General features: G+C 37.2%; 1 protein-coding gene across 1 annotated transcript in view; it reads left to right on the top strand.

The window, feature by feature from the left end:
- Positions 1–12,411, top strand: part of LOC139687423 (octopamine receptor beta-2R-like) — a 192,207-nt gene that overhangs the window by 174,782 nt on the left and 5,014 nt on the right. The window contains exons 4-7 of the mRNA XM_071584553.1: positions 2,306–2,623; positions 3,563–3,859; positions 7,500–7,790; positions 10,315–10,850. Coding sequence (XP_071440654.1) covers positions 2,306–2,623; positions 3,563–3,859; positions 7,500–7,790; positions 10,315–10,850 — 1,442 coding nt within the window. The remainder of the gene's footprint in view (positions 1–2,305; positions 2,624–3,562; positions 3,860–7,499; positions 7,791–10,314; positions 10,851–12,411) is intronic.

Raw genomic sequence — 12,411 nt, forward strand, 5'->3', positions numbered from 1 at the left:
TGGCGTCGTCACGCACGAACGACCTTCTGACCCCTCTTCCCACGGCCAGGGGCCCGCCCCTCTCTGACCTTCGGTCCTTCGTCTCTCCCGGGGGTCCGGACCACCCCTCCGAAAGGTGCACCACTCCGGCCTCGCCTCCCCCGCTCTCCCTCGCCCCACGAAATTCCTCCCCCTTTAGCCCTGGGATGTCTCAACTTCTTGGCCCATTGTGGCGGAGACAAAGGTTTTTATGAAAAGGGAGAAATAGGAAACCCTCGCCCCTTAATCCCGGATATCCTTTATAATCTCCAGAATTTTACCATGTAAATGAAACAATGTTTCATTCAGCAATGCTATTAAATCACATTGAGACAAAAACAATTTAAGTAATGTGTAAATGAAAGCCTAACGAGGCTCTTATATGAATCCACAAGTACATAACCTTGGCCAGAGTTGAAAAGAAACGCTTATAAATTCTACTTTGGTTACAAAATACTTTCCTGGCTGTATTTCGGATACAAAACTACCAATTATACCTCAAAGGTACTGAAAAATGCGAAATAATATTTAAAATACAAATATTTACTAGGAATGAGTTTTACAAATTGTGTCTTGTGCATCCACACTTATCATACATTGAAAAGAGCTAATATAAAATGTTTTTCAAACCTCATGTATAGATACAGATTTTCCTGAAGAGACTGCATAGTGGTTCACAGTAGGTATCTCAAGTTTTTAGTTTCCAATACTCTATAAATATATATTGATTCATATCATGGTATAGTGCTAATGGAATTTGATGTAAGATTTAAGAGGATAAACGGATAAGGTAGAAGAGATAAATATAATCTCCATGACTGAAAGGGTAAGTATGAGAAAATTGAAAATTTCATAGTAGGGATAAAGGGTTGAGCACAATGGAAGAAAGGTGGAAACAACTCAGAAGATCTGGATGGTGTAGTGGCTAATGCACAGACTACCCACCGAGAGGGCCTGGGTTTGAATCCTGGAGGCGGCAGATATTTTTCAGTGATATCCAGATCCCTACTTGAGTTGCTTTGTGGAGAGCACTTGGAGTGAGTGTGCCATCTGTCAGATGGGACGCTAAACTGTGGACCCCTAGGTGCCTTTCACAAAGAGTAGGCTAATGACGACACCAGGTTTCCCTCCACCGTTCATCCTTTCCCATCCATCCCTAATGGCACAAATGACTTAAGCTTTTGGTCGCCTCCCATAAAACTACTACAACTCAGAAATAAGTAAGAAGTGAGCAGGTAAATGCCTTGCACACTATTATAGATAGAGGGGAAAGTATTAATTTAACCAAGCAAGATTCAAGAGAGATGAAAAGATTGCATAGAGAATCTATATTATAAGGGTATTAGGCCAGCAATTCAATAAAGGGATTATGATATAAATGGAGATAGCTTAGGCCAGGTGTACTTGATTGTGAGGTGGGCAGGGCATTAAGTTGAACAAGGTTATGGGGATAGAGAACATTCTAACAGAACTACTCATAGATTTAGGAAAATGTAAAAGAAAGAGTTAGTTAGGCTTTATTCAGAGCAAGGTTCATTCCTTGTTCATCCAAATCTTACCTTATCAAATAATAATGAGGGAAGAACTTCCTAGGAAAGCTTCATCTGTCAATCCCCATTCCAAAAAAGGGATTTACAGTCATATGTGATGACCATAGAACAATAAGTTTGATTTCACAATCAGATAAAGTGATACTTAGGACTTATGTACTGACAAATAAAATTAAAGATAGAAGGGCAAATGATTTTTCATGAGCTAATTAGTTTCGGTTCAGAGGAGTAGATGATGTCATAGCAGTAATCAGGTCATTGATAAAACAGAACATAGAAAAGAACCGGGATGTATTAGTTTAATTCCTTGATTTTGATGAGATGTTTGACAGAGTGAATCAAGTGAGTTAATGAGTGTATTGCAGAAGACAGGAGTGACTGGGGATGTAGGCTAATTCTTAGAAACCTGTAATTGTCTTAGGCAGCACAAGTAGCGGATAGAATATTGGGAAGGGTAGTGCTAGGCATAGAGGTAAGGCAAGACTATCCACAATCACTCAAAACTAATTCTCAAAAAGAATATATAATTTATCAGAGTTCCTAGTCCCATTGTAATTGATATTTAGTTCACCATGATTGAATTTTATTTTACTTAATAAACAAATTCATTTTTTATTAATGAATTATAGCTAGATTATCATTTACAAGTGCATTCAACAATACGACATTATACCTTAGCGGGAATTACTCAGTGAAATGAATAAACTGGCCATGGGGCCCTCTCCTCCCCTCTCTAGGCCACCCTGCTGTCCACCGCCCTTGCTGCTGGCAATGGATCTACAGGGGCAGAGGTCACCAATGAGACGGTGGAGGAGGTGCTGGGAACAGCATCATCTGTCAGTGAAGCTGAGTGGACCGATGTCTTGACAACCGTTCTCAAGGCCTGCATCATGGGATTCATAATAGTGGCTGCCCTGTGTGGCAACCTCCTCGTCATCGTCAGTGTTATGCGCCACCGAAAGCTTAGGGTCATCACAAACTACTTTGTGGTGTCCCTGGCATTTGCAGACATGCTGGTGGCTATGGTGGCCATGACTTTCAATGCCAGTGTGCAGGTAGCTACCTAAATGTTCTTTCTTCTACCCTCTTTTACAACAATGGGGCCATTAAGGTTATCTTTCATTTCCTCAGGAATGGCTCAACTCAATTTTAATTAGCTATAATTAGAATGTAAAATTTTAAAAATCAATTTTCTCTTAAAATGTTCTCTTCGCCGTATGAAATTGTCATGACCACTATTCTTTTGAGCATGTTGAATCACATTTCATTATTTTTAAATATTTATGCACTTGAGGGAACAATGCATGTTATCATCAGCATAAAAGTCATGAGCGACCTATTGTCATTACATGAATAATATTTAGATAATGATGTTCATGAAGAACCTTGGCCCAAATGATAAGAAGATAAATGTAAAGAATTTTCCTTAATTTGTTCCAAATAGCGCCATAATGACTGTGAAAATTTTAACTTAAGGTCATTTTTGCATTTGGAAATTCTTACGGCAATTCCTGAACTTTTAAATATAACTCGAGCAGGAAAAGAGGCGCAAATTCATTTTTTCACTTAAGTGCACATTGTGTGTTAATGCTAACATCCGCTACTTAAAGAAGACTAGAACACAAAGCCTAGACTGAATGAAGATAGAAAAGTACATACTTGGAAAATGTAGGAACAGCTGTTCCTACATTTTCCAAAGACAGCTCAAGTAATTTGATAAATTCTGGTTTTAAATGAATGATAAAAAACATTTTAAATTTCATCTTATAACTCGTTAAAATAATATGGTTTTCACTCCTTGATGTCCTTTATATTTTCTGGTAATTAGATAGGATTATTTTTGTGTATTTATATGAGATTTGAGCTCAAATTTTAATGCTAACATATTTGTGTAAATAAATATTTGAACGAAACATTCAGAATTGGTTATGCAATAAAGAAAAGAAGATTAATAAAAATAATTCGGACTTAATGAACTGTTATTTCCCCTTCAGATCACGGGTCGTTGGCTGTTTGGCCCTGTCATGTGTGACATGTGGAACTCACTGGATGTCTACTTCTCAACGGCCTCCATCCTCCACCTGTGCTGCATCTCAGTGGACCGCTACTATGCCATCGTTCGACCCCTCAAGTACCCCATCAACATGACCAAGAGGGTGGTGGCCGTCATGTTGGTCAACGTGTGGGTGTCCCCGGCCGTCATCTCCTTCGTGCCCATCTTCCTTGGCTGGTACACCACACAGGAGCACTTGGCTTACCGCCTGCTCCACCCCGACATCTGCGAGTTCAAGGTGTGTTTGCCAAGGGAATTATAATTAATTCCTAGTCCTACTTGATTGGATTTCCTGTCAAACTGTTTCCATGAATCCTAGCTCCAGTAGATGGGCAGGAGTCAATCAGTGCCGAATCGAACAGGAGAGATAAGAGGTCAAATTCATTTTCACTAGTATTGCTGGAGTCTTAGTCTTTGAATGCTGTTCATGTTATTCAGACAACCTTAAGTGACCTTGTTGAGTCTATGTGATTTGAGTGATTTTTCATTGATTGACATTGATGTATATAAAATTAAAGGAACAGTGATAGGCTTGTAATAGGTAAGTTTTTCCTAGCTGTACTATTGAGGTTGTCAAAAATGCACGTAATTTATCAAAAAAGAGGATTTCAAAAATTAAATTGTATCTGCCCCTCCCATGCACTACAACTAGAAACATACAAGGAATGCTTGCCTAGTAGGAACATAAAAATTGAATTAGGTAAGGAAGTACTTACATAGAGAGCTAATACCCGATACTTTAAGTAAAGATGTAAAGATGGGGAGAACTTTAGATGTCTGGGGAGAACTTTAATACGTAGTGCAGTTTTTTATCCCGTGAATAATAAAGTCCATAGATATGATGCACCATGCCCATAGACTGCAGGAAAATTTCCATTTCAGGCCATAGTAAGATTTAAAGACCAATCAATGTAGAAATCACTATTTAAATCTCAATGGTATCAGTGAACTAAGAAAGAAATGAATCTTTGTGCCCACATGTTGTTGTTGTTGGATTAGGACGTGCATCAATATTATATTATTAGTATCTGTCCAGGTGATACTCACCCAAGGTAGCTTTGAGCCTTTATTCTATATCAGTCCCTTAATCTGATTAATTTCCAGCAATTTTCTTAATTTATTATGTTAGATGACTTGTTTCTACTGTTTTTTATTTTATTTTAGGTTTATTTTTAGTAGTAGCATTAGTTTATTAGCAGCAATCAGAGGAGTTATATCCTTGGCTGCCATGTCATGTCAAACACAAATATTGTACGTTTCATTTGAATTGATATGCCTCAAGCAAGAAAGTAAATACGAGGGTCATCCGGAAAGTAGTACCCGTTCGTGAAATAAAGACACAAAAGTAAATATTAACAAACATAAAAAATTTTATTTGAAAGAGGATACTTTAAACTACTTCTCAACATAATCTCCAAGCAAATTAAGGCATTTGTCATAACGTGTGACAAGTTTCTGTATTCCTGCTGCATAGTCCTTCGCCGCCAGCTCATTGAGATACGCGAGGGACCCATCTTGCACAAATTTTTGCATAATGCAGATGGTGTTTAACAATTTCATGAACAATTGTTCGAGAAACATTGGGAAAATGCTCACAGATGTCATCAATTGTGACGCGCCGATCGTTCCTCACGAATTCGTCAACTGAGCTCACCAGTTGGTCTGTAATGACAGACGGTCTCCCCGAACGCTCATCGTCGTGTGTGTTCCCCCTCCCCATGTTGAAGTTGCGACACCACCGCCGAACAGACGACTCGTCCATTACATTGTCTCCATACACCTCCTTTAATTGGCGATGAATATCACATGGGCGAACGTTTCTTGCATTGAGGAATTTAATCACTGCCCTCACTTCACAACTGGCGGCGTTCTCAATTTTTTTAAACATTGTAAACAATCACAGAAACAACACAGGCAATGCTAGCGTCACGCAACTTGGCTCAGAGAAGGCAGACAAGCCACTGAAGCTATCTGACCTCGTCCAGCGGCTACTCGCGTCGTCAGCACTTCATGCGGAACGAACGGGTACTACTTTCCGGATGACCCTCGTAGTTTTTACAAATTTTTAATGAAGATAAATTTTGGCTTATTTTACATTCTTCAAGAGTACTGGTACATATCTATAACTAGCTGCCATTAAGCATCCTAAGTGATTGGTACTATTATGAATTGATACACATACATTTGAATGCCTTATTGAATATTAATTTTCCAATTTTGAGTAGCATATTTGAACCTCTGTTTAACAGTTTCATTGAGTTTCATACCATGTAGATGTTTAATTGCTTGCTTGAGGCAAAAGTACCACCACTGACCACCGCACTGTAACTAAAGATGAATTCTGTTTGAATGCATGAGGGCAAAGTGAAAAGTTCTCAGCTTGACACAGAGATGGCGTTCCAATCAGCAAACATTTATGATTCTTGCCTGGGTGCACATGTCATTAGTTCGTGAGACAAGTTTCAACTTGTTCTCCCCAGTAGTTTGTTTACATGTAGATACAATAGATGTCATACATGTTTTTTGTTCAAGTGAAAAAAACTTGAATTTTGTGCGGCCTTAAAATTCTTCGTTTTGGATGGATTAACCCCTAAGGAAATTCATCCGAAGTTGACAAAAGTTTGCAGTGACTCTGCTCCTTCAATGTCAACTGCTAAAAAGTGGGGAGCTGGATTTAGATGTGGTCACACATCCCTTGTAAATGACCCTGCAACAACTATACATTTGATGAAATACTGACTGCTCTATACATTTGAAAAAATATGGAATCATGGTATATAATCATCCTTGGAGTAATTGTTATGTACAGCAGAGGACAAAAATATGTCCTAAGCTGTATTTTACATTTTATCTATGTTTTTGCATTGAATACATGCATATTTTATGAATCCAATAAAAAGTAAGAAATTGAGAGAGGTAACTGTTATACTTAAGAGTCAGTAAAATCAGCTGGTTATAGAAAAATTTAATGAAGTGCTACAACAGCTCAAGGTTAATGATATAACTCTGGGCTAATTGATGGCCATTTAAAGAGTTGCGAAAATTTTCTTTATAAATATTTGTTCATATTTTTTGGAAAATGCATAAAATGTATGTTGTAATGCAATTGTGCTCCTAATTTGCATTTACTGCCTTTCTTTGTGTTCATATTCCTATAATTGGGTTTTCTTTTTTCTCAATATTGTGGTGATACAAATATTTTAGAAGAAGATATAAGTACCCAAGTCTTATACGAAGTAAAAAGCTAGCTAAGGAGCCGTGTACCAATATAGGGCTGAATATACTATATTTGCTAAAAACTTGTTCCCGGGTAATTTATTTTTTTTAATTTGGCTTTAATCGAATGTTTAATTTCTCTCTGTTGGCCATTAAGAATTGCAAAATATTATTTATGCAATATTCATTGAAGATTAATATAGATGTAGATAATATTTTCAAAGAAGGGCAGTATCACTATGAAGACACTAAACTGAGATGTGGCCATTAACCTTTATTTCAATAATATACATGTAAGATACCTGTATGAGAGAAGAGGAAATAGCATAGTGACTCCCTTAGCCATGAAGCTCAATCTTAATGCAATAACTTTGAGTAGTAACAAGTGATTCACCCAATTTGGTTCTGTAAATATGATCTTACCATCAAGCTCAGATAATCCCCTTATAATAAAATTCTCAGTATTCAGCAAACAGAGATTATAATCACAAAAAGAGAGTGTTTTAGTGACTCCACAAACTGTCCCAGTTGACTCATCTTTAAATAAGTTTTCCACTTGTGTATTTTTAGCACTTCGAGGCATTAATTAACTTTTTGCCTGCATTTTGAGCATAAAGTGCTGTTGTGCAGTCCATGATACACATGTTATATTCCCATTGCAGGTGAACCAGGTGTATGCCCTCCTCTCCTCCTCCATCTCATTCTGGATCCCTTGCACCATTATGGTGTTCACGTACCTAGCCATTTTTCTCGAGGCCAACCGTCAGGAGAAGCAACTGCACTCCCGATTTGGAAATGCCATGCTGCTCAGCAATGCTCTCCATGAAGATGAAGAGGACCACGCCAGTGGTGCTGAGGACTCAAGTTCCAGGGTCAGGACTGGAAACAGAGTCAATGGAGCCAACAATGGCCACAGGGCCTGCGACCCCAGGATCATCGAACCAAATGGAGAGGTGAATTGTCGCATCCTTTCTATGCTTACAGCTTGTCTTCAACTTTAGGGGGATTGCTCTGAATATTAAATCCACAAAATTCATATTGCTTTTGGATTTGCAGCATATAGATATATGTGTATGTCAATTCCTGATGCTAGGGCAGGTATTGAATGAAGATATTTTGATTCAACTCTTTAATATTTTTTTTCTTTTTATAAAATTGTTTCCCAAACTTGTATATTTATCCAAATAATTGATGTATGGTAGAGTGACTTTGTGGCCATGAACACTGAGAAAATTAGGGAATTTTATAAAAGACTGAGATTTGTTTTAAATGACCATTATTAAATCATTGAAGAATAAATATATTTCCGTTGAAAATAATGAAAAATGATTATTTTATAGGGGAAACTACTTTTAACAGCCGAAAAACATATGAATATACTGCATCTGACATTAACATGATATTTTTTATGGAATGAATTTTATGGGTAATGGCAAAGAAAAACACAAATAATCACTTAAACCACTGTGGTGTATGTAGTGATTTTAATGTTAAAAAACTCTGTCATTACTATGTTATTATTGTGTTGAGCTGAGAGTGGCTTATGGTAGACAAAGCCCTGGTTTTATAATGTCTCATTAAACTGAAGGGCAAGTTTAAACTCCAGTTAAACTCAAAACTCAGTTTTATGACTAATAGTTTAGTTCAAAATTGTCTGTTTAACAGCCCAATAACTGACAGACAATGTTATTATGGTTGCAACATTCACATTCACTGATAGGCATACTTATATATTTATAAATTTGGATTTGTCAGTAATCTCCATGCTACTTTAGTTCTTACATTTACCAATGATTGCATTTAAAGAGACATTATATAACCAAGCCAAAGTCAAAGAAGTTCTTTGATTATCATTAATCTTCATCAATATTTGGATATTATTTTCATAAATCTGGACCAAACCATTATTTTTGTATATGTATTGCTGGTAAACATATGATGAAGTTTAAATTTCTAATATATTTGCACTATAGGTTTGTTAATCCTTCACAAACCTTTTGAACAGCCTTCTAGAGAGGTGTGTTAATGTCAATAAACATGAGTGCTAAACACAGACTGGAGCAGCAGGTGCACAATCAATCTAGGATTTTCCCCTATCCTTATCAATTATTTTGCATAAAATTGCTTGCAAAGCTGTCCAATTTTTGAAAATATTTTTCTCTCATTGAGGGAATTACTCATTATGAGGTGTGCTCATTAAGCAAGGTTCCACTGTTCTTAGGCTAGATCACATTCTGTCTTATCTCTCTTCCTTACATGGACCACTCAATAAGTCCTAAGGAAAAAATAGAAAAGCATATTATTTTGGGTAGATTTTTTTATTTTTCGACATAATCTCACACAATGTACTTTTCTCAGTATTTCTTCAACTTTTTTAGGCTGTCCAATAAGTAGAATTTTGGAAGGTCCTCAACATAAGTACATTTATTGATGATGACCTCCTCGTTCAATCGGAATCATTTTCCACTGAGCCATTTATTTTTTCAAGTCACTGGGGGCCAAATCTGGTGGATATTGTGGCTTTAGTAATATCTTTAATACTATAACTTACGCCATCAAAACTGCATAGCTGTGTACCTGTTTACTGTCTTGTTAAGAAAGAATTGTTTTTTTTTGCCAAAAGTGGACATTTTTCTTTGTTTCTTCGCTCAACAAAATAATTGCAAAAATCATGTAATTTTTCCTAAAGTCAATGATAAAAATTAAGTTGCTTAAATTACTGCAGGATATTAATGAATTTAGTAAATAAGATTTGGGTGTCAATATAATACCATATCTGTGCTATTTGTTTATGAATGAGATTGAAGGAAGTTTCTTGACTAAAAGTCAACATGAACATTAAAGTTCATCTATTAATATTTTGGTCAAGGTGGTCAATCACCAGTAATGAGACCGGTTGTGTGAAAAAGAATGACCCAGGAAAAAATAAAGATTGAAAAATTGGCTCAGCATTGACTTTTTCTTGAGTCAAAGCTTCCCATGCAACCTCTCTCCATTAGTGGTCGCTTATCTTAACCAATATATTGATAACTGAGTTCGGGGTTTTTAAATTAAATAGAAAGAATATAAAGAATCAAAATCAACATTTAAGTCTGGAAGTATGTACATATGGACTTGGAAACATAATAATTTCTAGGTACATCTTCTGGAATAAAGCTGAATTTTCAATTAAAGGGGCTAACATCATTTTACTAGGTGAGTTTATTTTTCATAGGTATGACACAAAATAGGAATAAGTAAGGGAAAAGTTTTAAATATATTTATTAAGATGAGGCATTTTGAAAGCTAATTAATTTTCAATGGCTTGACTAATTCAGTTAAAACCGTTATATAAATTGGCACTCAAGCCCCTGCTCTCTCTCTCTCTCTCTCTCCTAGTATCAGTGAGAGAGGGAGAAAGTGCTGTCCATTTGCAGTTGTTCAGAGTTATATTTAGTTATATTTCCCACATTGTGCACTGAATCCCCTCCCCCACAGCTGGTTTTGCTTCAGGTGGGGGTCAGCGGTGGATCCTCAAAGGCCCTGACGCTGCATGAGGTTCTGGCAGAGACCCCTCCACCCCCACAGGCTCCCGGCACGCCCCCCCAATCAGAAGAGCAGCAGACGGCGCTCTCACAGCACCACCTAGCACCACCCCCTCCACCCCACTACTCCCGACCATCCCCCCCAGTAGTCGCCCCCTCGCCCTCGCACTCCTCATCACAGGTGGAGCCACCCTCCACGCCCCCCACCTCGTCCCCCTCGCCCCCGCCCCCCTCCACGCCCAGCAAGTCATCCCGTCTGCACCCACCTCCGGCACACCACCATCACCACCACCCCACGCCCACCAAGGACCGTGCCATCGCATCAAAGATGAAAAGGGAGCACAAGGCGGCACGCACTCTCGGCATCATCATGGGTGTCTTCATCCTCTGCTGGCTCCCCTTCTTCCTCTGGTACGTGATCACGACCATCTGTGGGGACGAGGTGTGCCACTGTCCGGACATCGTGGTGGCCGTCCTCTTCTGGATTGGGTGAGCTACAGTTTGGGAATGTCCTTCTGAGTCTAGAAATGGCACTCTCCACACATTTCTTTTTTTGACCTAAAGAAGTATTTCCAGTCCTTGATTAGCATCAAAGGATAATCTGAAAAAGCTACAGCTCCCAATGATGGGGTTGCAAAAGTGCAGTCAGAAGTCACTAGTAAGATCTCTTTAGAATCCCATTGCAAAATAATTTCTAAATTTATGCATCAAAATGGGTGAGTAGTGAGAGAATGGAATATATTTCCTAATTTTTATTATTTTGAAAATGTTCCAAGTAAAAATAAAAATTATGAATGTATGCCATACTTTTTATTACTGCAAAAAATATTATTGCAAGCATATCATTATATAGATATTTGAATAAGCAGGAATCATAGTGATTTTGTTACCACTTCAGTAAGAAATCTATATTGTAATGTTGTCAAATGCTTGAATTATCATGTCACCAATATGTTGATGGCTGCATGTTTCCAGGTTTCACCACGTGTATTGCCATCGGCTGACAATAGTTTTTTCAATGTTACTGCTGGCCTAACATTAGTGAAACTGTTGGCAGCAGATGGCAATGCAAACAGTGAAACTCAGAAGCATGTAGCCCTCCAATTCATAATGCCTTCACATTGATATCAGAATGATGTTCGTATCATCATGGTCACTAACATCCTTATAATATTGATTTTGTTTCTAGGGTTGTCATATTTGTGTATTAACAAGAAAAGATACAAAAAATACTAATCCTGATTGATTGATTGATCAATTCATCAATAAGTGTCACAGTAAATAATTATTTGTTGAATAGTTTGACTATGGTATCCTTCAGAGCGGATATTGTGGTCTTCAGTTTAGAAGTGGTTTTATTTAAATGTTTAAAATCTAGACAGATATGAACCCTGACATCATATTTTTTTATTATCACCTTTTCACTTGTTTTTTATTTTCCAAGAAAGAATGCATGAACAAGATACAGGTATAAGATTCTTCAGGAAAATAAATATGAGGATAAAAATAAGTTATGCAAAAAGAAACAAGATAAAAGATAATGAAATTATCATGGATCACCCATTCTCATTATTGTTTTATTTCAGTGAAACTCAACTTTTTCGGGGCCATTCATAGGTATACAGATTTGTAGTTCCAGGAAGAATGAATTACTGTTTTAGGAATAAGCATTTAGTTTTCATTTCATTTATTTGTACAAAAAAAGGTGTATTGGGATATTAAGATCTGTATTATGTCTTAATTGTCACTCAGCCTGCACATATGCTAAATATTAGGTATGAAATTATAAATTTTAGGAAGACAAAAATTTTGGATATAAGAATGCAAAATATTTTTAGGCTGCTATTCTGCTCAAAATTTGCTGATAATACATTAATTCAGAAGGGTAAATTTTACCCTGAACATTTTATAGCATTTCAGACATACCTCTGTGCTGAAGGAACACCCAGATTTAGTGTGCATTTATACTGTTCATTTCAAAATTCCTTTCATGGAGCCATCAATTGCAGTCTCCCAGACATTTTACTCAACTTTCACCTGGATTGTTGTC

The sequence above is a fragment of the Hetaerina americana genome, unplaced genomic scaffold (assembly GCF_022747635.1).
Source record: "Hetaerina americana unplaced genomic scaffold, ioHetAmer1.1.p SCAF_2, whole genome shotgun sequence".
NCBI lineage: Eukaryota > Metazoa > Arthropoda > Insecta > Odonata > Calopterygidae > Hetaerina > Hetaerina americana.